We start from the raw sequence: 24,723 nt of genomic DNA, 5'->3' as shown, positions 1-24,723 counted from the left end.
CACTTCTTCCAAAACAGATCTATTGGTTCTTTTGGCAGTCCATGGCACTTTCAGTATTCTCCTCCAACACCACAACTCAAAGGCATCAATTCTACTACAGTCTTCCTTATTCACTGTCCAGCTTTCGCATAGGCTCTAGCAAGTAGCAAAATTTGTTTATTCCTCTGGCAGTCCATGGCACTTTTAATATTCTCTTCCAATACCACTGGAAATTGAAAATGAAAATTAATCTCACATGTTTGCGAAAGCTGGACACCGAATAAGGAAGACTGTAGAAGAATTGATGCTTTTGAGTTATGGTGTTAGAGGAGAATATGGAATGTACCATGGGCAGCCAAAAGAACAAAAAGATCTGTGTTGGAAGAAGTGCAGCCAGAGTGCTCCTTAGAAACCAGGATGGCCAAACTTTGTCTTTCATACTTAAGACATATTGTCAGGAGGGACCAGTTGATGGAGAATGATATCATGTTTGGTAAGGTGGAGGGTCAGAGAAAAAAAGGAAGACCCCCAGCGAGATATATTGGCAAAATGTCAGCATCAATGGGCTCAAGTGTGGCAACAATTGTGAGGTTGGCCTAGTACCGGACAGTATTTCGTTCTGTTGTGCACAGGGTCGCTATGAGTCAGTACAGACTCGATGGCACCTAACAACAACAATACCATAATAAATGCATCGATTGTTCAAAAGTCTCCTTTATTCACCGTCCAACTTTTGCATGCATATGAGGCTATTGAAAATACTATGGCTTGGGTCAGGTGCACCTTGGTCCTCAAACTGACATCTTTGCTCTGTAACACTTTAAAAAGGTCTTGTGCAACAGATTTGCCTAATGCCATATGTCATTTGATTTCTTGACTGATGGTTCCATGAGTGTTGATAATGGATCAAAGCAAAGTGTTGACAACTTCAATCTTTTCTATTTATCCTGATTTTATTCATTGAGGCAGTGGTGAGGATTTCTGTTTTCTTTAAATTGAGGTACAACCCATACCAAAAGCTTTGATCTTCATCAGTTTAGTATTTTAGGTCCTCTTCGCTTTCAGAAAGTATTATATACATGCATGTATACATTTGAAAAATATTTCAAATACTGTTTTCTTCAATATCACTTTTCAGGTTGGGTGTATCTTGTTCTAAAATTGAAGGTTGAGATAGAATCACAGTGGTACTAGATTTGGTTCCTCAGCAATGATTGCCTGAGCTTGTCATTTTACAGAGAACTCATTTGACCACTGCTAATGAGCTTTGGTTGCGTAGTGGTTACGAATCGGGCTGTGAGTCGCAAGGTCAGCAGTTCGAAACTACCAGTGGTTCCGTGGGAGAAAAATTAGGCGGTCTGCTCCCGTAAAGGTTTATAGCCTCGGAAACCCTGTGTAGGGTTGCTATGAGTCAGAACTGACTCGATGGCACATAACAACAACAAAAACCTCACCATTCCTTTTCTCCAAATAGATCAAAGTTAGGAAGCATTTAGAATGGGCAAGAGCAAGCAGGGGTTGTCTCCCTACCTCCAATAATATTAACAGTCTTGGTGTGCTTGTTTGTGGGTTGGAGTCTGGAAGCTCCTTTTAGTCTTAGTGTTGCTGTTAAGCACCACAGAGTCAGTTCCAACTCTTCTTTTAGTTTTAAGGAGCTAATATTGTTAATACAAAGTCTGTAGCCTTATAGCTGAGAGCAACTTGATTTCATTTGATTTCCTTTGGTGTACTCACACAATATCAGACATAGGATTTTTGAGTCTGGTCAAGGACTCTAAAAAGTATTGAATAGACCTGAGAATGCGTTAGCAAAGAGGAGGGAAGGGCAGTGACCCAAACATTGAAGAAGGGAGAATGTAGGAGAGAAAATCTGGGCTTTTATTAAAGAAACTTTATGAAAGGCTATCATGAAAGTATCCCAAATACAAAAGCTCTCAGTCTTTATTTGTGTCTAGTTGAGTAGTACATGGTTGTTATTCTGTATGTTCTGAAAGCACCAACAGCAAAAAGACATTCACTAGGTTTCCTTTGTCACCCATAATTTGTTATGATCCACATAGTCGAACGTCTTTGCGTATTCAATAAAACATCTTCCTGGTATTATTCTCTCTTTCAGCCAAGATCCATCTGACATCAGAAATTATATCCTTTGTTTCATGTCCTCTTCTGAATTCAGCTTGAATATCTGGCAATTCCCTATTGATGTACTGCTATTATCATTTTTGAATGATCTTTAGCAGAATTTTATTTGTGTTGTGATATTAATGATATTGTTCAATAATTTGCACATTCTGTTGGATCACCTTTCTTTGGAATGGACAGAACTATAAAAAAGGCACCAGTTACAACAATGGCATGGTGGCAGCATCAGACCTCCTTGTCTAACTACACAAGAGGAAGGAGAGAGGATCAACATTAGCAGTAGCTCAAGGTGGATTCTTAGGATGTGAACAAAAGACAAATGCCTAACCTTTAACTTTTTTACCAGTTTTGACACCAGAAGTCCCTCCCACAGCACTCATTACCTCCTACTGTGTTTGAGAATTCATTTTAACAGCCATACAAAACTCATATTTTTTGGGTTTATCAGGAAAGTAACAGGTTACAATGCAAAATCAAGATTGACTCAGGATACAGTTCTTTCATCAGAACATTGTCTCAGCTATGCCTGCAGGTAGGTATCCGTCAGGCCCCTAGCCTCTTGCGTCTCAGCCTGGCCTCTTTCCTGCTTGGACAAATGTCACAAAGCTCATTAGTATTACCAGTACAGGTCCAGGGGCACCCAAATCCATCAGGAAGCCTTCTTTCTGAAGGTTCTCAGCTTTCATACTACTTGAGATGGCAAGTGAACTTCTGTTGACAATTGCCTGCAGGAACCTCACTCCACTAGGAAGGCTTTTGCCCAAAGGTATTCAGCACTCCATATGTCAGCATACCCACTGTAATCACCTTGCTCCATGGGCCAGGAAGTCCACTGTGCTGCCTTGCACTGATCTACTGGTTCTGTGTCTTACCATCTCATGCCATCTCTGGTGTTTTAGCTCTCTCTACATATATATCTTCTGGGTTAAGAATATTCTCAGTGCAGGGACCCCAGGTACAAATACAGTGCCCTACGACCTTTTCTTCTTCTTGGTGGTGTGAGAACTGATATGTTCTTGACCGAAGCCTTGGTGTTTTCAATCACTTCATATGCAAGTGAAAGATGTACAATGAATGGCAAAGACTGGAGAATTGATGCATTTGGATTATGGTGTTGGAGAAAAATACTGAATATATACAGGAGAGCCAGAAAAAAATTTTAAATGGTCTAGGAAGACATGCAGTCAGAATGTTCCTTAGAAGTAAAGATGGCAAGATTTAATTACAAGTACTTTGGGTATGTTATGAGAAGGAACCAGTCCTTGGAGAAGGACATTATTGATTAAATAGAGGGTCAGTGAAAATGAGGAAGACTTTCAATGAGATGGACTGACATGGTGGCTGCAACAATTGAGAAAATGGTATAGGACCAGGAAGTACTTCATTCTATTGTACTTTGTTCTGTTGAACTGACTCAATGGAATCTAACAACAAGATTTCCTTTACAAAACACACATTAAGTGGTGAACTGAATCCAGAGTTTATGATCAATCATGAAGAAACAGCAATGATTTTGAATAGAATGTGAACTTTACTGGGTTCCTAGTTCCAATGTAAAACACAAAATATAAAACTTAATGATCCTGACCACCATTGCCTGTGAGTTTGTCAAACTTTGGTGGTTTGTGTGTTACTATTATGTTGGAAGCAATGCCATTGGTATTTTAAATACCAGCAGGGTCACCCATGGTGGACAGGTTTCAGGGAAGCTTCTAGACTAGGAAGACAGAGAGGCAGGTTTTCCTTTTGAATGGTTGGCCACTGGAAACCTTATGAACAGCAACAGAACATGATCAGATATAGTGCTGGGAGATGGGACGCCCCTACCCCACCCCCATTGAAAGGGAAGAGCTGCCTTTTCAAAGTAGACTAGACCTTAATGATGTGAATGGAGTAGAGCTTTCTGGACCTTCATTTGCTGATGGGTACAACTCAAGATGAGAAGATATAGCTGCAAACATCCATTAATATTTGGAACACAGAATGTATACAGTATAAATCTTGGAAAACTGGAAGTTGTCAGAAATGAAATGGAATGGATAAAGATCTATATTCTAGGCATTAGTGAGCTAACTGGTATTGGCGTTTTTGAATCAGACAATCATATGGTTTACTGTGTTAGCAATGACAAATTGAAGAGAAATGGTACTGCATTCATTTTCATAAAGAGCCTTTCAAGATCTTTGGGTTTTTTTTTCTCCCCCCAATGTTTTATTGTGAATTGAGTGAAGGTAAACAGAAAAGATCAAAAGCTTTACTTTCAACCAATCATACATTTTGTTTCATCTAAATGGTTACTCTCCCCTCCCTGTAACAACATCTATCCTGCTTCCACCCAAGGTGTTGCTTCCCTTTTACACCTTGATATTTCACAAAGGAACAATGAAAAATATTTGATGTACACATACTTCAGACCAGCTGGCCACTTCACTCTCAGCTTTAGCCCCCTATGTCTAGGTCAGTGTCCATGGGCTTGTGAGTTCATGCATCTCCCTAAACTTCAGACCAGCCAGCCCTTCCTCTTCTTTTTCTCATCTCCAGGTCAACAGGTGTCAATGGAACATGGCCAAACTCAGCCTGTGTCTTCATTGCTGCATTTCTCCCACTTCTACTCACAAGAAGACAAGGGTGGTCATGAGCAACCATACTAGATTGCTTATGGCTTCCATTTGTGTTTCAGTTTTAGGAGATTTGCCCTGATGGGATGACTTTTCTTACCTTGATGTCTTCAAGTTTGCTTGAAATTCAAACATCCAGTCTGCTTTTTTTTTTCAGACTGTCTTTATTTCAAAAAAGTATTTTCTGTTCTTCTAGCCCTTCCAGGTTGGTCTGCATGTGATTTAGAGGGAATGTCCTACCTCAGAAGGTTTTGGGTGGAGTTCAGGATTCCATCTAAGGCCCTACATTCTTAATGATGCAGATCAAAGACCACAGTATGAAAGTCTTCAGTATGGATTGCACCTCAATGTAAAGAAAAGGAAAATCCTCACCACTGGACCAATAAATAACATCATTAGAAACATAGAAATGATTGAAGTTGTCAAAGACTTCATTTTACTCAGATCCACACTCAAAGCTCATGGACACAGCAGTTGAGAAATCAAGCAATGTATTTTATTAGTCCATTCTGCTGCAAAAGAGCTCTCTAAAGTGTTAAAGAATAAAAATATTACTTTGAGGACTAAAGTGAGCATGACCTAAGTCATGGTATTTTCAATTGGCTCATAGGCATTTGAAAGTTGGACAATGAATAAGGAAGAATTGATGCATTCAAAGTATGGTGTTGGCAAAGAATATTGAAAGTACCAGTGACTCCAAGAAGAACAAACTGATCTGTGTTGGAAGAAGTGCAGCCAGAACACCCTTATAAGCAAGGATGGCAAGACTTTCTCTCTTGTTCTTTGAACATGTTCTCAGTAGGGATCAGTCCCTTGAGATGGACATCATGCTTGGTAAGCAATGAGGAAGACCCTAACAAAATGGATTGACACAGTGACAGCAACAATGGGCTCAAACATCACAGCAATGGTAAGGGCGGCACAGGACTAGGCAGTGTTTGGTTCTGTTTTGCATAGAGTTGCTATGAGCCAGAATCAAGTAGGCGGCACCTAACAACAATAAAGATCCTGACATTTGAAAATGCTCCCTAGTTTTCCACCCAGATGACCATTGCCTCTGACATGTGAAATGTGATTCTTATTCATTTAAGTGCACAATGTGTTTTCAAAGAAATGGTATTGATTTTAGAGGCAGTCATGTAGTTGTTAGTGCTTTTGAGCCAATTTCAACTCTTGAAACACTCTGTGCTACAGAATAAAAATCTGCACAATCCAAATCAGTCTCACTGTTCAATAATCTGCTATATATATGCTGGGTCCTTTAAAAAAATTGTCATTAAACAGATGAAACTGAACTCAGCTCGGAAAAGATGTCTGAAGAAGACTCAAGGGTAACCTACTCTGTGCTCACTAAATCTGGTTATGTTGGAATGCTTTCAGGATATTTTCCTCTAAATTCAGCTGCAATCTAAAATTAAAACATTTAAAAATATATTGATATTCAATTTTTCAACATTTAGTTTATCATGAGAGTAACAAAGAATATGAATAGTTCGTTAATTTTTTTTAGTTTTTATACTACCTGTTTACTGAGTATTTTATAAACAAAATGAAAAAATCATATTTGTTAATTATTATATTCTTGGAACATTCCTTTATGCTAAATCACAGATTTTTAAATTCATATAAATTACACTTAAGTGAAATAATCTGTTATAATACATTATTATTGACAGACACACAAACTAAGGTATGTCACTAAGTAATGTCACAAAGCCCATAGAAAAATATTCTAAAAAGTATATCGTGCATTTAATGACATCTTAATATAATTATGTTGACAGTTATGACTAATATAAGTTATTTTCATATGTAATTTAAGCTAGTTTATGTCATCAACACAACTTTCTTTAGTTAAAGTATTTTAATTAATCTCTGCGTCTTTCAAATCAGCTCAATGCACTGAATTCTTCTGTAAGTAAAGTATATTAAATAACAGCAAGTAAATGAGAGATGTGGTGGAAGATCAAAGTGTTAACATGGTAAATGCAACTCATTCATTGATGGTTAGTAAAGACCTTATGTTCAGTGAGCTAAGCAACAGTGCATATATATTATGGATTTAAAAATATCCATCAATATCCGTTGTAATTCAATAAAACTAGATTCATCTTTGGACTCAATAATTATGCAAACACTAACTTTATACCCATGACTTTGTGAGATAGGAATGAAAGATATTATTCTCTATTACTTTTTTAGATATACCATTTTCAAGTTTCAGTAGATATATGCATAAATATAAAATTTCATTAGATATAAAACACATGCAAAAAACCGTAACCTTAAAATATAAATGTAATCATGTCAATACATCGTCATTTTTGCCACCTAAACTTTGTAATATGAATTGAGTGAAGGTTTACACAGCAGTTCATTGGTTTTACACTCAACAAAGCAAACACTTTGTTTCAGTTCAATGGTTATCCTTACCTTTTTACAGCTAAAACTATGGGGATTCAGAGACAGTTAGTGAGTTACTTATTATTTACTGTGGGTAACTAATAAACCTAGGTTTTGTAACATATTACAGCGCTCTTTCCACTGAACCACACTTTATCCTTTCTAGATTTTGATTTCATTTGTTCTCTTCAGTATACAAGAGATTTGCTATTGTCATAGAACAATGGATTCATCCACATAGCATATTGTCCTATTCTATCATTTTGCATGAGAAGCAAGTGATAGCCAGAGTAGTAGAGTAATTTGAAAGAGTGAAACAGAGATAATAACACCACTGGAACTCTAGGCTTGCACACTTTTAGATGCTGCCTACAGATGAAGGAATTTTATCTGAAAGATCACAGTTTAGCCCCAGGAGACAACCCCCACGTTACTTCAGTGGGCATATACATATCTCTCAGAATCAGAAGAGCAGAGTTAATCCAGATGTGTTGTAAAATATTTCAAAGTTCCTTATGAAAGATCCCAAACCAAGAAAAACAGTTGTTTGAGAACCTGGTGTCCTAATGCATTTCAACCAAGTGAGAAAAAGGTGATAAACAAGGGAATAGCTGTAGTTGCAAAGCTGTGCTTACCTTCATAGGTCCCACTTTCTAGGAGAGCACCGCTTTTCTCTAATTCCATAAAATCTTCAACTGTGATGAAAATATAGTCCACTCCAGGAACCTCGCCCTCCTTATGTGGCCTTGTGGTGCCTGAATCAGGAAAATTAAAAACAAAAGAAAGACTCTGAAGTGATTTGTTATTGAATTTTAGAAATACCACCATACTTCTGAATATTCAATAGCACTTGTTTGTACATCCTGTGAATTGGCAGTGTGTATTTGTCCTTCGGTTTGTTTGGTACCAGAAAGTAGCAGGAGGTAAAGATTAAAGGAAATATAAAAAGCATTTTTCTTCATCACACTAATAAAGAGGTCATTGCCATGAAAAGAAGCTGCATAGAGTTTGAGTGAAAAATGCAAGCCATTGTGCACTTTTTTGAAGAGGTGGTTTGACTACTGGGCCAGGAGTCTGCTAGTTCAGGAATTTACATCTTTTGCTCTCATGAATGGACTTGCATTGTTCTATTGACTGCTGTGCTATGAACATAAACTAATGGAAAATAGAAATGTTCCGCAAGATGTCAATTTAGCTTTTTATTTTCGTGATCAGCTTTCTTTTTTGGGAGCTAGGTTGTTGGGTTTTCATTTGCTATATTCACATCAAAAACTAAATTTTGTTTATATGATACATATTTTTACTACATATCCTGGTGTGGTGCTGCGGGATAAATCACTGGACCGCAAGGTCGATTTGAACCACAGGGCCAGTGGTCCAAACTCACCAGCCACTCCTTTGAAACCTTATATTTATACAGGGTTGCTATGAGTTGGAACCGACTCAATGGCATTTAACAATTATTTTTACTATATAATAAAAATATGGCTATATAACATGATTATTTGTCACATGATAAGTTTTTATTATGTATTAGTCCTAGAGAGGCACTGTAGGATAAGCATTGGACTGCTAAACAGAAGGCTGGCAGTTCATATCTAGCAGCCACTCTTGGAAGCCCTATACAGGGTCATGAAGAGTCAGAACTGACTGGATGGCACTTAATAATAAATATTTATCATGTGAAATAATTTTGATTCTATAACAAATATTTGATTTAAAGAAATGTTTGCTTCTATAGATAAGAAGTGCTGGTAGTTTAATGGATTACAAGCTGAGCTGCTAACTGAAAGGTTAGCAGTTCGAATCTACCAGCCACTCAGAAACATTATACTGGGACGCTATGAGTCAGAACCGACTCCATAGCACACTATCACCACTACTACCATAGATATAAAATAATTAATATTAATTGAAATTGAATGATTAAAACTTCTATTCTCCCTCCATACCTTTTGATCTGACTGAGAATGAATGGACATGCTTAGGGCTGAGGTTCAGATGCTCAACGTGCTGTGCAGTTTGTGAGGAATGAACAGAAAAAGAGACATATTAAAGAGTTTGTTTTCTGGTTCACTTTCTTCTTTGAACATGCCCTAGGTTACTTTTTTTTTTAAGATAATGTGCATGGTCAGATGAACATTTCCATAATGCATACAAGCACCAAATATATAGACATCTATGTTGCTGTTGGGTATGTTTGGACTCATGATGAAACCATGTGTTCCAGAGCTGTGCTCTTTCAGATCACCAAGCCTTTCTCCTGAGATGTTTCTTGGTAGGGTCAAACTGGCAACCTTTTAACATGCATTCAAGTGCTTACTGTGTCATTGCTAGAGGGCAAATATAAAAGCAAGTTAATACATTGGTGGGCTTCTTCATATTCAACAAGGCTCTGAAGATAGCCAGTCAGATCTCTTTTTGTTCTATTAGGATCAAATATGGATTGCTAACTGAGAGAAATAAAGTATGTTAGAATGCACATTATGCTAGCAAAATTGATTTTTATTGAAAATGAACAATTGTAATTGAAAATAGTTTCAAGGTTTGAAGGCATTATTTTCTAAATTAAGTTTGACAATTCTTCTTTGGGGGTTGCAAACCATGTTCCCCCCACAATCACAAATAATGACTTTCCCCTGAATTTATTTTGTTTAGTTTAACTGCACAGCATTTTGCAATATTTCCTCCTGCCTTTATGTTATAAAATATAAAACTCCCACACCTAGTATGCATAATGCTGTCAAATTAATGTTTCTATGAGAACCGTAACATTCAATTTCCTGACTTTTATGTGCTTAACCCTTGTGAATTAAAAGAGCATTAGCATGGTTTTTGGCAATAAATTTGCTTTTCTGTTTATTTAGAACACACTCTAATCATTAAAAGGAGCTCTGGTAGCATAGTGGATTTCAAGCTGGTTTGCTTGAATCCACCAGCTGCTCTGGAGAAGAAATATGAGGCTTTCTGCTCCCATAAAGATTTATAGCCTCAGAAACCCTATACAACGGGGTAACTATGAGTTGGAATTGACTTGATGGCACATAACCAGCAACCTAATCATTATGGGGAAAAAATTGCATACCTAAGAGTCAATATTTGACTTTTTTTTTTTCCTGAATATTGCAGAAGTGACACTTGTTGATTAATTAGCGGCTTGCCATACACTATGTTGTTGTTATGTGCCATCGAGTCGTTTCCGACCCATAGCGACCCTGTATAGGGTTTCCGAGGGTGTAAATCTTTACGGGAGTAGAAAGCCTCATCTTTCTCCCGCGGAGCGGCTGGTAGTTTCGAACCACTGACCTTAAGGTTCGCAGCCCAATTCGTAACCACTACGCTACCAGAGCTCCTTTGCCATACACTATACTGCTTGGATAATTTGAGTAGAAGATCAGATACTTTAGGGCAATTTCTACTGTTGCTGATTTATAACCCACCTGCTACACATTTTAGTGAATAGGGTGATTTTCTATCTTCAACTTGCTTCTCAGGCCACTGACTGAGTTCTTGGTCTTGGAATTCAGACTCATGATTGTTGGATCGGTGTCACCTGGCCCACCTGGTTCTAATTACTACATGAACTGGGAACAGGCCTACCTTATGCTTGAAGAAGTTCTACTCTATAATTTCACACTGCAGTTCCCATCTTCGCTATTGACTTCACATCCTCTTTTCTCATACTGTTCTTCCTTCTAATGATGACTTCCAATCCCCTGATTTCGCCTAATTTCTCTTATATTTCTATGTCTGGCTTGATTTTTTTCCCCTCACTATTAAGGGATGTTAAACAGAGTCCTGGTAAGGTAGGATAAGTACTTGGCCATAAGGTCAGTGGTTCAAACTCATTAGCTTCTCCTCAGAAATTCTATACAGAGTCACTATGAATCGGAACTTACTCAGTGGCACTTAATAACAACTAAGGGATAACCGATAATCTCTTCTTCTTTTTTTTTTTTTTTTTAGCACATGCTCCCCATTCTAAGGCTACCAAACTTCACAATGGGAGCGTGGTGGCTATGTCAAATAAGCACTTGACTGTGAATCACAAGATGAGCCTTTCTGTTGCTCTGTGGTAGAAAGATGAGGGTTTATGGTACTGTAAAGATTCACAGGCTCAGAAACCCTATACAGGCTTGCTATGAATTGGAACCCACTCAAGGGCACTTAACAACAATAACAATAGATTCAGTATTGGTTATTTCATTCCTGGGCTGCAGTTGCTACAGAAAATCATGAAATTTTACTGACAAAGTACTCTACAAATTCAGGCTCTACAAACGTCAAGTTGATCCAACTGCTGCTTCATATTTCTTTTAAATATGCTTTCTTTCCCCTCTCAGATTCCCAACATTCGTCCATCTCTAACTGCCTAAGTTACAGCAGAAACAATTAGCTTCTTTTCCACAATATAAGAGACAACCTCAAAGCTGGTCCCTTAAAGTTTTTTTTTTTTATTATTATTATTTCTATGTTCCTTATCTGCATTTTATGTTCATATTTTCTCTTTTCCTTCAAGCCCAACCCTTAATTGAAATTCTCCATATTTATTGTTATGGGGAGCCTCCTTTCAAAGTTTATTTTTTATTTTTTATCAAAGTAACATATGTAGATATTTTAGAGATTTAAAAATATCTATAAGGCTTGTTATTTTTTCTAATAGATCCACATAACCAGCTTTAACTCCTACACACACACACACACACACACACACACACACACACACTCACTCACATTTCTCTATTCCTAGAAACAAGTACTTTCAACTCTCTTAAATGATTCTTTTGGTTTATCTTCATATCTCTCAATAATTCACTTACGATGCCTCTTGATTTTTCACTCTTAGTCATTATTTCTTGACTTCCCAGGAAAGAAAATGAGGATTTAAATCTCTTTTGCTCATACTTCTCCCTTGTCCCACAAGGCTCTTCCTCCTTGCTTTCTTCCACTTTTCTATAGAATATAATTGTGGTGAGATTATTGTATGTTCACATCAATAGTACTTTGTAATTATATTGCCAGCTACGTTTTCTTTCTTGTTTATTCTAGATTAAATTTTTTTTTTTCACTTCCTGAATTGTCCATGTTTTGTCATTAATCCTTCTCTGGTTGCATAAATATCCTCTCAAAAATATCAAACTATTTTGGTATTTAATCAAATCATCCTACTGAGGAAATATCTCCTGGGGCTTTCGGACCAGCTCCAACCAGGATGTTGTTGACCTACACAAAACACCACCCTAGGATGCCAATTCACCATCACCATAGGGCTTCATTATTTCTGTTTCTTATGCTCTATCTCATCCCTCTCAGATTCCATGACTCTTCTGGTGCTCTGTTCCCTAGTTTGGGCAGAGCACAGCCTTCTGTAGAGTAATATATCTCAGGAGGTACATTTACTGAAACTTTGATATCTGGAAATGCCTTTGTGTTTGTTTTTTTAACACCTGCACTCTTAATCTGAATTTCCAGGTGGAAATTCAGAATCCTTTGAGCACCCTTCTCTTTTATTCTATCTGCAAACATTTGATTAATTCTATGTTCTGTAACCACACAGTGTCATACTGTCATCTGTACTGTCTTTGCTCTGAGCACTGCTCTCTTGCAGCACCAACAGCTCTGTCATTGGGGTGCTTGCCTCTGTCTCTTAGTTTGTCACCACTCTCTGCAATTAGACCTGATAAGTAAGACACAACTACATCACATCCTCTCTTCAAAGGGATTATCACTTGGTCTCTAGATTAAAAAGAAAAAGACTTTGTTGAAAAGAGCCTTGTTGTTGTGTGCCTTTAAACCATTTCCAACTCATAGCAACCCTATCCAGGTTTCCCAAGGCTATAAATCTTTATGGGAGCAGAATGTCTCATCTTTTGCTCCAAAGTGGCTAATGGATTCAAGCTACTGACCTTGTGGTTAGCAGCCCAATGCATAACCCACTATGCCACCAGGGTTTCTGGCTAAAAAAAGGAGAGGAAAATGCTGAGCGGTAAAATGAGTCCAAGGAAGCTGAGATTCTATTATTTACAAAAAAAGGAAACTCCTGGTATATCAGGTTGTCGGAGTCCTGGTGTGATGCTGTAGGATAAACACTGGACTGCTAACCACAGTCCATAGTTCAAACCCACTCCTTGGAAACCCTATACAGGGTTGCCATGAGTTAGAACTGACTCATGGCATTTAACTTATTTATTTACTTGCTTAGGGCTTCTTTAAATGCACCTGCTTTGATGTTGTTGTTGTTAAGTGCTGTCGAGTCAGTTCTGACCCCATAGCGACCCTGTATAGGGTTTCCAAGGAGCAGCTGGTGAGCTTGAACCACCAACCTTACAGTTCAAACAACTTTGCCGTCTTGCGCATTTGCCCTCAGTGCCATACCTGCCTTGATAGTATATGTGAAATAAGATAATTTAAGAATTTTCATGTATATGAAATATCTCCTTATTGGCCTGCCTTTTATCACTTTTCCTTGTCTTTAATATAAAATTTCCACAATCAGAATGATTCATTGGTTTAGATAAAAAATAAACTACTTTTTAAATGTATGCTATAGTAGAGAACAATGTGAGTTCTGGGTTCCAACTGTCTATGCTTAGAAAGGTTCCTCTTCCTCAATAATTCTAGTTTTCTTATGTGTAAAATGAGAATAGTATTAGTGGCTTCTACACAGAGTTAATTTAAAGAATAAATGGGATATTCCTATAAGGTCGTTAAGACAATGCATGGCACAGATTAAACACTCAAATAGGGCTATATTTAAGAGCAGAGATGACACCATAAAATTCTTCTAAGGTGTTCTTGCATAAATATTAATTGAGCATGTACTATGTGCCAAACATTATTCAGGTTACAAGAGACATGCCATTAAATAATATATCTTAGGAACCCTTGATGTTGTTAAGTGCTGATGAGTCAGTTCTGACTCATAGTGACCTTGTATATGGTTTCCAAGGAGCTTCTGGTGAGTATGAACCACCGACCTTGTGGTTCAAACTGACTTTGCAGTCTAGTGGTTTATCTCAAAGCATCATACTAGGACTCCTTAGGATCCTTACCCATATGGAACTAATATTTTAACAGGAAGAGACAATGAACAATGACAATAATTAAAAATACAAAAGTAAGTTACAAAGAATGTCAGGAAGATCACTTGATAAATGCTATCAATTGACCATGAAATCAGGTCACTGAAGCCCATGGACCGTTTCATGGGTCAGTTACTGAGATTATCTGTTAGCTTAGATGCTAGATGGAAAATGGCTGAAGAGAAGACAAAGATTGTGGGACAAGAAACTGAAGGGTAATCAGACCTACAAATGCTACAGGCTTCTCAGGAGCAAATGGATGTTTGATTGGAGATTTCTATAAGGCAGCACGGAGTCCTAGTATGGCGCCATAGGACAAGCACTCCACCTCAAGGTAGGTGGCTCAAACTCACCAGCTACTCCTCAGAAACCCCATACAGGGTCGCTATGAAATGGAACTGACTCGATAGCACTAATGACAATTACAACAATAAAGCAGCAAGAGATCCACAGCAAGTCTTGTTACATTTCGAGAAGAATCACTAAATTTTTTCAAATGAAACTTCACTAGCTTTACTTATTTCCTGGGTCTAGCTTAGATCAGTTGGCTTAACACTAATGCCCAGTACAGGTATTTCTGAATTTTTAAAGTTATTTTCAAAGGACGGATAAATATGACAGTGCATGATAGGGTCTGATTACTGATGCATGTGCACACATACGTACATACACACCTCTGTTGTCACTATTAAAGGAAGAAGATAGAAGCATACTGAGATGGAAAAGTTCTTAGAACTGGAATTCAGGACACTTACATTCAATTTTTGATTTACTATTTCAGGTGTGGAATCATGGGTTAAAAAATCCATTTAGTTGGTCATCACTTATCTTACAGTGCAATGAAGAAAACAGTAGGTATGAACTGATGGTATACGATCTAAAAAGCATGAACAATATGGCAACATGATGGCCTTACTTTTTAGTAATATTGGTGGTGTACCGTGGAGTCAGTTCCGACTCATAGCAAACCCTGCAAAGGGTTTCCGAGGCTGTGAATCTCTACAAGAGCAGAAAGCCTCATCTTTCTCCCACTGAATGGCTGGTAGTTTCAAACTGCCAACCTGGAAGTTAGCAACCAGACTTGTAACCATTACGCTACCGAAGTTTGTCTAAGAATGACAATTTTCCAACAAAATCATTGATAAAATTTTATTTTTGGAATAGATTGTAATTGAAGTCTTAAATCAATTAACTCTATTTAGGTTAACACTTCTAATAAAGGAAACGTTCTTGAGCCTAAAGACACATATCTCCCACTTTTAACATCTGGAGTCCTGATGAGGTGCTGTAGGATAAACACTGGACTGCAAGGTCAGTTTGACCTGCAAGGCTTGGTGGTTCAGATCTACTAGCCATTTCTTAGAAATTCTGTACAGGGTCACTATGAGTTGGAACCGACTTGATGTCACTTAACAACAACAACAATGTCTGGATATAAAGAAAAACAAGCGACTATATACACTAAAGTGTGGGACACAGGGAGGGTGCACTCAGTACTTGTTGTTGTTGTTGTTATGTGCCGTGGTGTCGGTTCCAAGTCATTAGCGACCCTGCACAGGGTTTCTGAGGCTATAAATCTTCATGGGAGCAGAAAGCCTCATCTTTCTCCCACGGAACTGCTGGTAGTTTCAAACTTCTGACCTTGAGGTTAGTAGTCCAACTCGCAACCACTACACTACCAGATCTCCTTTTAGTTAGCATGTATTTTAAGGCAGGCATAACCCATTGTCTTTGAGTCAATTCTGACCCATGGTGACCTTATAAAACAGTGTAGAAATGCTCACTAGGGTTTCCAAGTCTCATATTTACAGCTGACTGCCACATCTTTCGCCTGAAGAGGTACTGGTAGGTTCAAACCATTGACCTTTCAGTTAGCAGCTGAGCACTTAACTACAGCATCACCAGAGCTCCTATGGCAAGTATAACACTAGAAAACATAAGTCAGAAAGCATGGCTTTAGATTTTTCTGTCCAGAAAGAAAATATGTTTAGTTGGTGTTAAATCAATTGGCAAAGCAGTAGCCAAAGGAAAACACAACTGGTGATGCAAACACCTGTTTGGAAAGAAAGAGTATTCCAAAAATGAGGGCTGGTGCATGAGAAATATAATGAATTGTACAACGGCAAATTTGCAGCTCAAAGTAATTAATATCTGCACTGGAGAAATAACTAAGCTGGGTTTCATGAAACAGTTGCTTACCTTATTTTTATGCAGAAATAATTATAGTTCCTTTCCCATGTCAAAAGACTGTGAATACAGAGGTAACGGGTAAAGCTTCAATAGTAATCACCCCACATTAGGAATAGGGTAGAAGATAGGGAGAATCAAAGAGGAAATACAGATGATTCATTATATAGGTGAAGTTGAAACTCACCTTCTTTTATTACTCTTCTATTTTTGAATGGGACTTCCCTGAATGATATATAGAAAAGTACACAATGTATTTTATTAACCAAATTGTGGTTTATATGCTTCATTCTTATATGTCATCCAGAGAACTCCCTCAAAGGAAAAATAGAACTGAAAGGAAGAGAATGCTACTAAGTTGAGTGTTGTTTCATTTCCTGTTGCTTCATTACTGTAAAAAAACCATCTTATTTATTAATTGTTATATTAAGTACTGCGTGACTAACACCTCCTTCATGATTAATGAAAGCGCACAGTATTTCTGCTCCAAAGACAAGTCTGAAGAGAATGAATTTGCTCCCAAATGGTTAGCTTATTATCGATACAGAGTGAAAGCACATGAAGGCCACTTGTCATGTTGTTACCATAGCAACGAGGGGTGCCAATGGAATATTTTTTGTATTCTACTTTTAGATAGAAGAACATTGCTCCTTTTGCCTTAGGAAGAAAAGAGCATGACGTTTGTGGTAAATGGAATTCTAAAGCACACTTTTCCTCTACCTTCTGATAATTCCTAATTGAAGTAAGATACTTTAAAAAGGGAAAACTGCCATTGGCTTACAGGAAAGTATTACTACTTAGAGGATGCGCATCAGTGCAGTCATGTATTGTGACCTATTGTGATGTGCTGAGAGCTCCACAGAGCACGACAGGCATCCAAAAAAATATTTGCTAAAGAAACAGATTTGGAATTGATCATTTCTAGTCAATGGGTTCTAGGCAGATGGGTCACTGTGTGAGAATCTGAGAAATGGAATTCTCTTCTTATGCATGTTTCTGAATCCACTCTCTTCTTTCTCCTGGCACTTCTCAACTGCAAATGAAGAACATCGATCTTGACAGCTAAGTGGCCTTCCACTGGAGTTGACTTAACTTACTCTTAGATATCTGAAGACATTTCTTTAGCTTGTCAGTTACTCATTAGCAAATGTGAACACCATCGCCAGATTTATGGGTGTGAATCCATTGAAAATTATCTGGGATTCAGTTGCCTAAAGTCTTAAATCAATAATTACATAATCAGCCTAGGCATTGGGTTGTAGTGCACTCACTTTTAATAATATCAAACCAAGAAGTATGATTTTATACAGACATAGACCTAAAATAAGCAAAGCAAATACTATAGAATGGGTCCTTGATTTTGTTGTTGTTAAGTGCCGTCAAGTTGGTTTGACACATAGTTACCCTGTATAGAGTTCTGAGGCTGCATATCTTTGCAGGAGCCAAAAAATGTCATCTTTCTATGGAGGAGTGACTGGTGAGCTTGAACTGCTGATCTTGTAGTTCACCATCCAGTGCTTAGCCTAAGGAGCCACCATGTTTCAGAACCATATGATAGACAGATTATAAAGTAAGATGAACTTTATAGATTTCATACTCACTGATGGGGTGGACAGGATTAAGGGAAGAAAGTAAAATCTGCAATTATATTCAACCCAAAACCCGTTGCATAGTGGTTATGAGTAGGGCTGCTAACCTCAAAGTCAGCAGTTCACAATAGTAGTCTTTCCATGGAAGAAAAATAAGGCTTGCTGCTCCTGTAAAGATTTATAGCCTTGGAAACCCTATGCAGGGCTGCTGTGAGTTAGAACCAACTCCATGGCACACAACCACCACCCTACCACCATGTACAAACAGATTGTTCATTGCCTCCATAAAACACTGGTGTGGCACTGCTAAATCTAAGGCTGGCTGTTGAAACTCACCAGTCACTTCTTGAAAACGCTATTCAGAGTCGCTCTGAGTCACAACCGACTCAAAGGCACTTAACAACAACATGCTTTACAAAATACCGAAGACTTCACAAATCCATTTGGAAAGTACCTGTAGTACTTTGAGTTATTTTCTTAACAGTGTATTTCTCTAAATCTCAGTATTACTTTAAAATTATTTTATTCTCCAAACCTCATTCTATCAATTATTATTTAAAGCACATGGCATAAACTAGCAGTGCTATTATCTTTCAGGAACAGAGACCTCTCCTTTAATATTTTTGGAGAGAAAGGTTCAGGCTAATGTCCCATATGGCATCAGTGATTATTCCAAAACATAACAGTTTGGATTGAGACAGTATTATTATCTAACCAGCACTTCTCAAACCCTAGTAAGCATCAGAATCACCTGGAGGACTTGTTAAAACCCAGATTGCTGTGTCTCACCCCCAGAGTTTTTCTTTTATTATTATTAACTCGTATATGGGGTCCAAAGTTTGCTTTTCAAAAACGTTTCCAGGTAATGCTGATGCTGTGGGCCCAGGGACTATCATACTTCACTCTAATCTCACTCATATGTTGGAAAATTCAACATAAAAGTGATGTTGAATTTCATCATGAATTTTAAAACAGCAGTTCCGAGAGCATGGGAGTTGTAACGCTGGTAATGGCTCTAGTTTAATCTAAAGCCATGTACTGGATTCAGAGGAAATTGTTGTTGTTGTTAACTGCTTTTGAGTTGGTTCTGACCCACAGTGACCCTGGATAGGGTTTCCAAGGTGTGACTGGTGAGCTTGAACTGCTGACCTTGAGGTTCAAGCTAACATTGAAGTCCAGTGCATTAACCCACAGTGCCACACCAGGATTCCTCAGAGGAAATTATGTCGTTAAGTGCTGTTGAGTCAGTTCCAACCCATAGTCACCCTTGTATAGGGTTTCCAAGGCGCAGCTGGTGAGCTTGAACCTTGTGGTTCAAGTTAACATTGCAGTCCAGTTTAGGGCCACACCAGGACTCAGAGGAAATTGTTGTTGTATGTGCCGTGGAGTCGGTTCCGACTCACAGAGATCCTGTACAGGGTTTCCGAGGCTGTAAATCTTTATGGGAGCAGAAAGGCTCATCTTCTCCCATGGAACAGCTGGTAGTTTCCAACTGCATATCCTGAGGCTCGCAGCCTGATTAGGGAGTCTTTGTTTGCTGGTGTCCAGCTGAGCAAGGCCCTTTTGGTGCAACAACAAAGCCCTGTTGGCTAACCAAAAGGTCAGTGGTTCAAACCCACCAGCTGGTCCCCAGGAGAAAGATGTGGCAGTCTGCTTCTCTAATAATGATTACAGCCTTAGGGGTGTGTTCTACTCCGTCCAAATGGACTTATAGGCAGTGGGTTTTAGAGATGAACAGAATCATAAGTATGTTGTTGTTGTTATGTGCCATCGAGTCGGTTCCGACCCATAGCGACCCTGTATAAGGTTTCCGAGGGTGTAAATCTTTACGGGAGTAGAAAGCCTCATCTTTCTCCCGCGGAGCAGCTGGTAGTTTCGAACCGCTGACTTTAAGGTTCGCAGCCCGATTCGTAACCACTACGCTACCAGAGCTCCAATCATAAGTATACCCAGAGCTATTTTCAATATGATACATTGTCTTTTCATAATTAAATAAATTTGAAAAACAATAGACACATCTCCATTTATGTCTGTTTATAAATGATTGTTATCAGGATTAAAATAATACACTATTTTAGCCCTACATGTTCATCAGTATAGTTTAAACCCAGAACCACTTTAGAGGCTTGAATATGAATCACCAGGAATAATAAATGATAGTATGGTTAAAAATATATCTATTTCTTACATTATTAAAGCACTATGAAGGTCAAATATAGAAGGTGCAAATGAATAATTTATAGGTGAGGAATTATGGCACCTCATTATTTTCTTATACCAAAGTATTGTTGTTGTTGTTGTTGTTGTTAAGTGCCGTCGAGTCGGTTCTGACCCATAGCGACCCTGTACAGGGTTTCCGAGGGTGTAAATCCTTACGGGAGTAGAAAGCCTCATCTTTCTCCCGTGGAGCGGCTGGAATATAGTAGTACCTAATAAACCATATTTTTAAACACTATGTTGTTGTTGTGAAAGAATCTAGGTATATTATGTCAGTTCTATTCGTATGGTCAAGGAGCTCTGGTAGCGTAGTGGTTACGAATCGGGCTGCGAACCTTAAGGTCAGCGGTTCGAAACTACCAGCCGCTCCGTGAGAGAAAGATGAGGCTTTCTACTCCTGTAAAGATTTACACCCTCGGAAACCCTGTACAGGGTCGCTATGGGTCGGAACCGACTCGACGGCACTTAACAACAACAACATACCAAAGTATAGATTGACTAAATGTTAAATTATTGCTTGTCTATAACTATACTGGAGTCCTGGTGTGGCATTGTTGGATAAGCACTGGACTGCTAACCCTAGCTTGGTGGTTCAAACCAACCAGCTGCTCCTTAGAAACCTTATACAGGGTCACTATGAGTCGGAACCGACTCAATGCAACTTAACAACCACAACAACATAACTATACCATGCAAATATATCCTTTGGTCAATTCCATAATATGTCTCTTGTGTAAATATTAGAGTAAATGAGGGATGTTGCCGTTGTTAAATGCCATCGAGTCAATTCTGAGTCAGAGTGATCCACCAAGGAGTAGATGGTGGGTTTAAACCACAAACCTTGTGGTTATCAGTACAGTATTGATCCTACAGTGCCACACTGACTCCAAATGAGGCATAGAAGTGAGAAATGTCATTTATCAGTTAAACTTTATTTTATCTTGCTCCGTCTCTTGAACTTGGAATCCATGATGCTAAGTAAGAAATGTAGACAATGTTTGGGTTGATCACTTTTGAAGCAGACAAATGTGTATACACTTTAAAATGTAAAAGTCTTACAATAAAGTACACAAGACATTATTGACTACTGACACATAAGCTCACACAGGATACAGAATTGCATAGCACTTGAATCATCGCTACTTTGAAGACTAATAATTAGTAACCTAAATCTTATCCACGCCTTCACACCAAAGTCTTCATGAGCGGCTAGCAGAAGGCTTTAACTACACAAATTATTTTCCTAATATAAATTCTGCCTTGCGCTTACAGGACGAGGGGGTCTTCAAAAGTTCTTGAAAAAATGGAATTAAAAGGTAAAAATAAAACCATAAACTTTATTTCTCAACACAAGTTTTATCAAGATTAAGACATTTTTATAAGTGATGACACCAGCCATTTAATCTATTCTTAAAGAAATGCTTCTGGATCTTGACCCTACTTGTTTAAGACTTCTGTAGTAAGCTCTGCTTTTGCCTGCAGGTAATTTGCGTGCAACATTTTGGCACTCGTTGAGCAGGAAGTTTACTCAGCTTTAATTTTGTGTAAGCAGACGCAATTGAGACATCTTTGGTGTTGGCTATTGTTCCTGCTGGTAATTGTCAGTCCTCCTCAATTAGGGCGTGAACAAGATTATTTCCTCACAAATTGATGTAGATGGTCTGTGGGTGAGCGCTTCACCTTCAACATTGTCTCTTGTCTCTTCTTAAAATGAGTTATCCATTTGTAAACTGCTGATTCCTTTGGGGTGTTGTCACTATAAACTTTTAGGACAACAGCATTGATTTAACCCATTTTTCTACCCAGCCTTCACCATAAATCTAATGATTGTTCTTGCTTCAGTTTTAGTAGAATTCATATTGCACCCAAAGGGGCTCTTTTCAAACTGGTGTATTAGCCTTCTTAGTGCCACACACTAGATCCTGTTTAGACATGTTATAACAAGTTAATATGAGTTTATTTTTGTGCAACACATTTTGAAATCCATGTATATATTTTTTTTATAATATGCATTTTCCACAAACTTTTGAAGACCTTTTTTGAAGACCGTATGTACGGTTACATGTATTCTTGACCTTCTGATCCATTTGCAGAACATACATATCGAAAACACCTAACTCCAGGAGTGATGAACATTACATTTCCCCCAGTAAAATGGGGTAGCAAACAATAATTTCAAGACTCTTGAATTAAATAACTTTTCTAAAGGAGTTCTGGTGATGTACTGGGTTACACATTGGGCTGCTAGCCATGAGGTCAGCAATTCTAATTCACCAAGGGAAAAAGATGAGGCCTTCTGCTTCCATAAAGATTACAGCCTTGGAAACTCTACACAGGGTCACTGTAAGTTATAACTGATTCAACAACATACAACCACCAACCACCAAGAGAATGAAAGATGACAAATAATTCTTTGGCTACCAGTTAACTTATTTTTGAATTTTGCTTTATGCTCTTTATCTGGCATTCCATAGGATAAATAAGAAGAGGTTTTTGATTACCTAGGTTATTATCCAACAAATAATATTTTGAGATTATATACTGAGCATATATAAAGAAAGGAAAGATCCGTGACATTTATAGAAGCAATATATATTTAGTTTGAAATGTTTATACTTTCCTCAGGTAAAATTAATCTGAGTTAGCATCAGACAACACAGATACCACCAGCTCTCTGAGCAACACAGTAACATTCTACTCTTTAACCTTCATTGAATGAAAGGTTTGAGGATCATAATTTAATAATCTTATCATCATTAGAATCCTGCAATGACACTAACTTTTAGTATCACCATATTTCTATATGGCTTCTAGACACAAAAGTGCTGGAGATAAATCTCAGAATACAGGGTCTATATCATATTAGAAAAATCCAGATGAAGGTTAAGAAGATAGTTAACTACTTAGGGATTTTAAAATACTGAAATGCTTGTCAGGCTATGTAGCATAAATCATGCATTTGAGTGATCAACTATATATAAATATTTTTAATTTTGACATACAGATATGCACATATCAAATTATCCTGGAGAGAAGGAATGGAGGGTAGAAGGGAGGGAAAGTAGAGATGTTAATGACTAAGTGTTAGGTGTCCTAGGTGACACACTTTCATTCCTGTCAGAAAGTTTCAGTTGGACAATTCTCTGTGCATCTGGTATATCTTGTGTGAACAATACTAATAATTGTATTCGTTGCTAATTTATTGCATTATTTCTGACCATATAGTTGATGAAAAAAAGAATAGACATTCACTGCACAACTTCCCAATTCTGAAAAATTTATTATAGAATTGGGGAATACTATAGTGCAAATAACACTCAGTCACAGTTGGCAGATATTATATTTCAAATTCTATATTAGCGAGCTGTCATATGTAGAAATTATCTGCTCATATGTTGGGGAAAGGGCACCCCTCCCTCAGACCAATGTGACTGTGGGGAGCCATTACATGTTGTGTTCTATAGACTGTTTCCTCTTCAAGAAACTGAAGGAAAAAGGAGAAAAGTTACTTGATCAAATCAAATAATCAGCATTGCAAGAATAATGAAAACACAAGTACCTAGAGATTCAGTCAATAGACACTTTTATGTCTCTGAAAGGGGAAGAGAAAGCCAGAATGCTATTTCAGTTTTTTTATCAGTTAAACATCAGGTATATAGCCAGTAACCCTGTAGTCTAGATTTATGTGAGTCTTTAGAATTGCAGGATAAAATGTAGAGGCAGCAAGATTTCATTTCTCTCCAATTATCATAATGCTCCCAATTCAATGCCCACAGGACCCTGTGCTGTTAATTCCAGGCCACTGTCTTCTCTTCATGATTGACTAGCAAATTAAAACAGAGTAGAATGGGCATTGTGAGCTATTATGTATTCATTTGTGACCTTTGAAATTTTCACTTAAACAACTTAGAATAAAATATTGTAACAAACATATTTTGCTCTCTAGACCAGAGTGGGGAACCTTTTTCTTGCCAAAACGTATAACAACATTTGTGGACCATGCAAAATTATCAACTTAAAAATTAGCCTGCTATACTTGGTCAAATATTTAATTAACTTACCCCTAACATGAGGATTGGAATTATAATTTCCTTGGCAGGGCCAGACCAAATGATTTCATAGGCCTTACACGGCCCACGGGTCGGACGTTCCCCACCCTTGCTCTAGACTATCAAAATAATTGTTTTTGAGGGTTACAATTGCCATGAGAAATTAAGAAATGTTTTATCAACTGAAAATGCAAAATAAAAAATGTAAAGGAATGTAAAAAGGGATCTAATTAAGGTACGTCTGGTATAAGAGAGATTGCATTCACAGTATATCATCAAAATAAATATTAAAGTCTTTAGAGACAATGTTTGTAATTTTAGATTAATCCCAACATCCTTTAGAGAGAATAGGAAAACTGCTCAAAGAAGAAAGTCTAAAGGGTTCTAATATTTGAGAAAAGTAGAAAGGTAGAGGCTGGCCAAATCAGACAGTAAGGGATTAATAACTATATCTATC

At 37.8% G+C, this 24,723-nt stretch overlaps 1 protein-coding gene across 1 annotated transcript in view; it reads right to left on the bottom strand.

Annotated features, from left to right (window-relative positions):
* MAGI2 (membrane associated guanylate kinase, WW and PDZ domain containing 2) overlaps positions 1-24,723 on the bottom strand; it is a 1,931,490-nt gene that overhangs the window by 814,724 nt on the left and 1,092,043 nt on the right. The window contains exon 3 of the mRNA XM_006834399.1: positions 7,778-7,897. Within this exon, the coding sequence (XP_006834462.1) occupies positions 7,778-7,897 (120 nt within the window). The remainder of the gene's footprint in view (positions 1-7,777; positions 7,898-24,723) is intronic.

Source organism: Chrysochloris asiatica, unplaced genomic scaffold, assembly GCF_000296735.1.
Source record: "Chrysochloris asiatica unplaced genomic scaffold, ChrAsi1.0 scaffold00010, whole genome shotgun sequence".
Taxonomy (NCBI): Eukaryota; Metazoa; Chordata; class Mammalia; order Afrosoricida; family Chrysochloridae; genus Chrysochloris; species Chrysochloris asiatica.
This window is presented reverse-complemented; position numbering and strand designations above follow the sequence as displayed.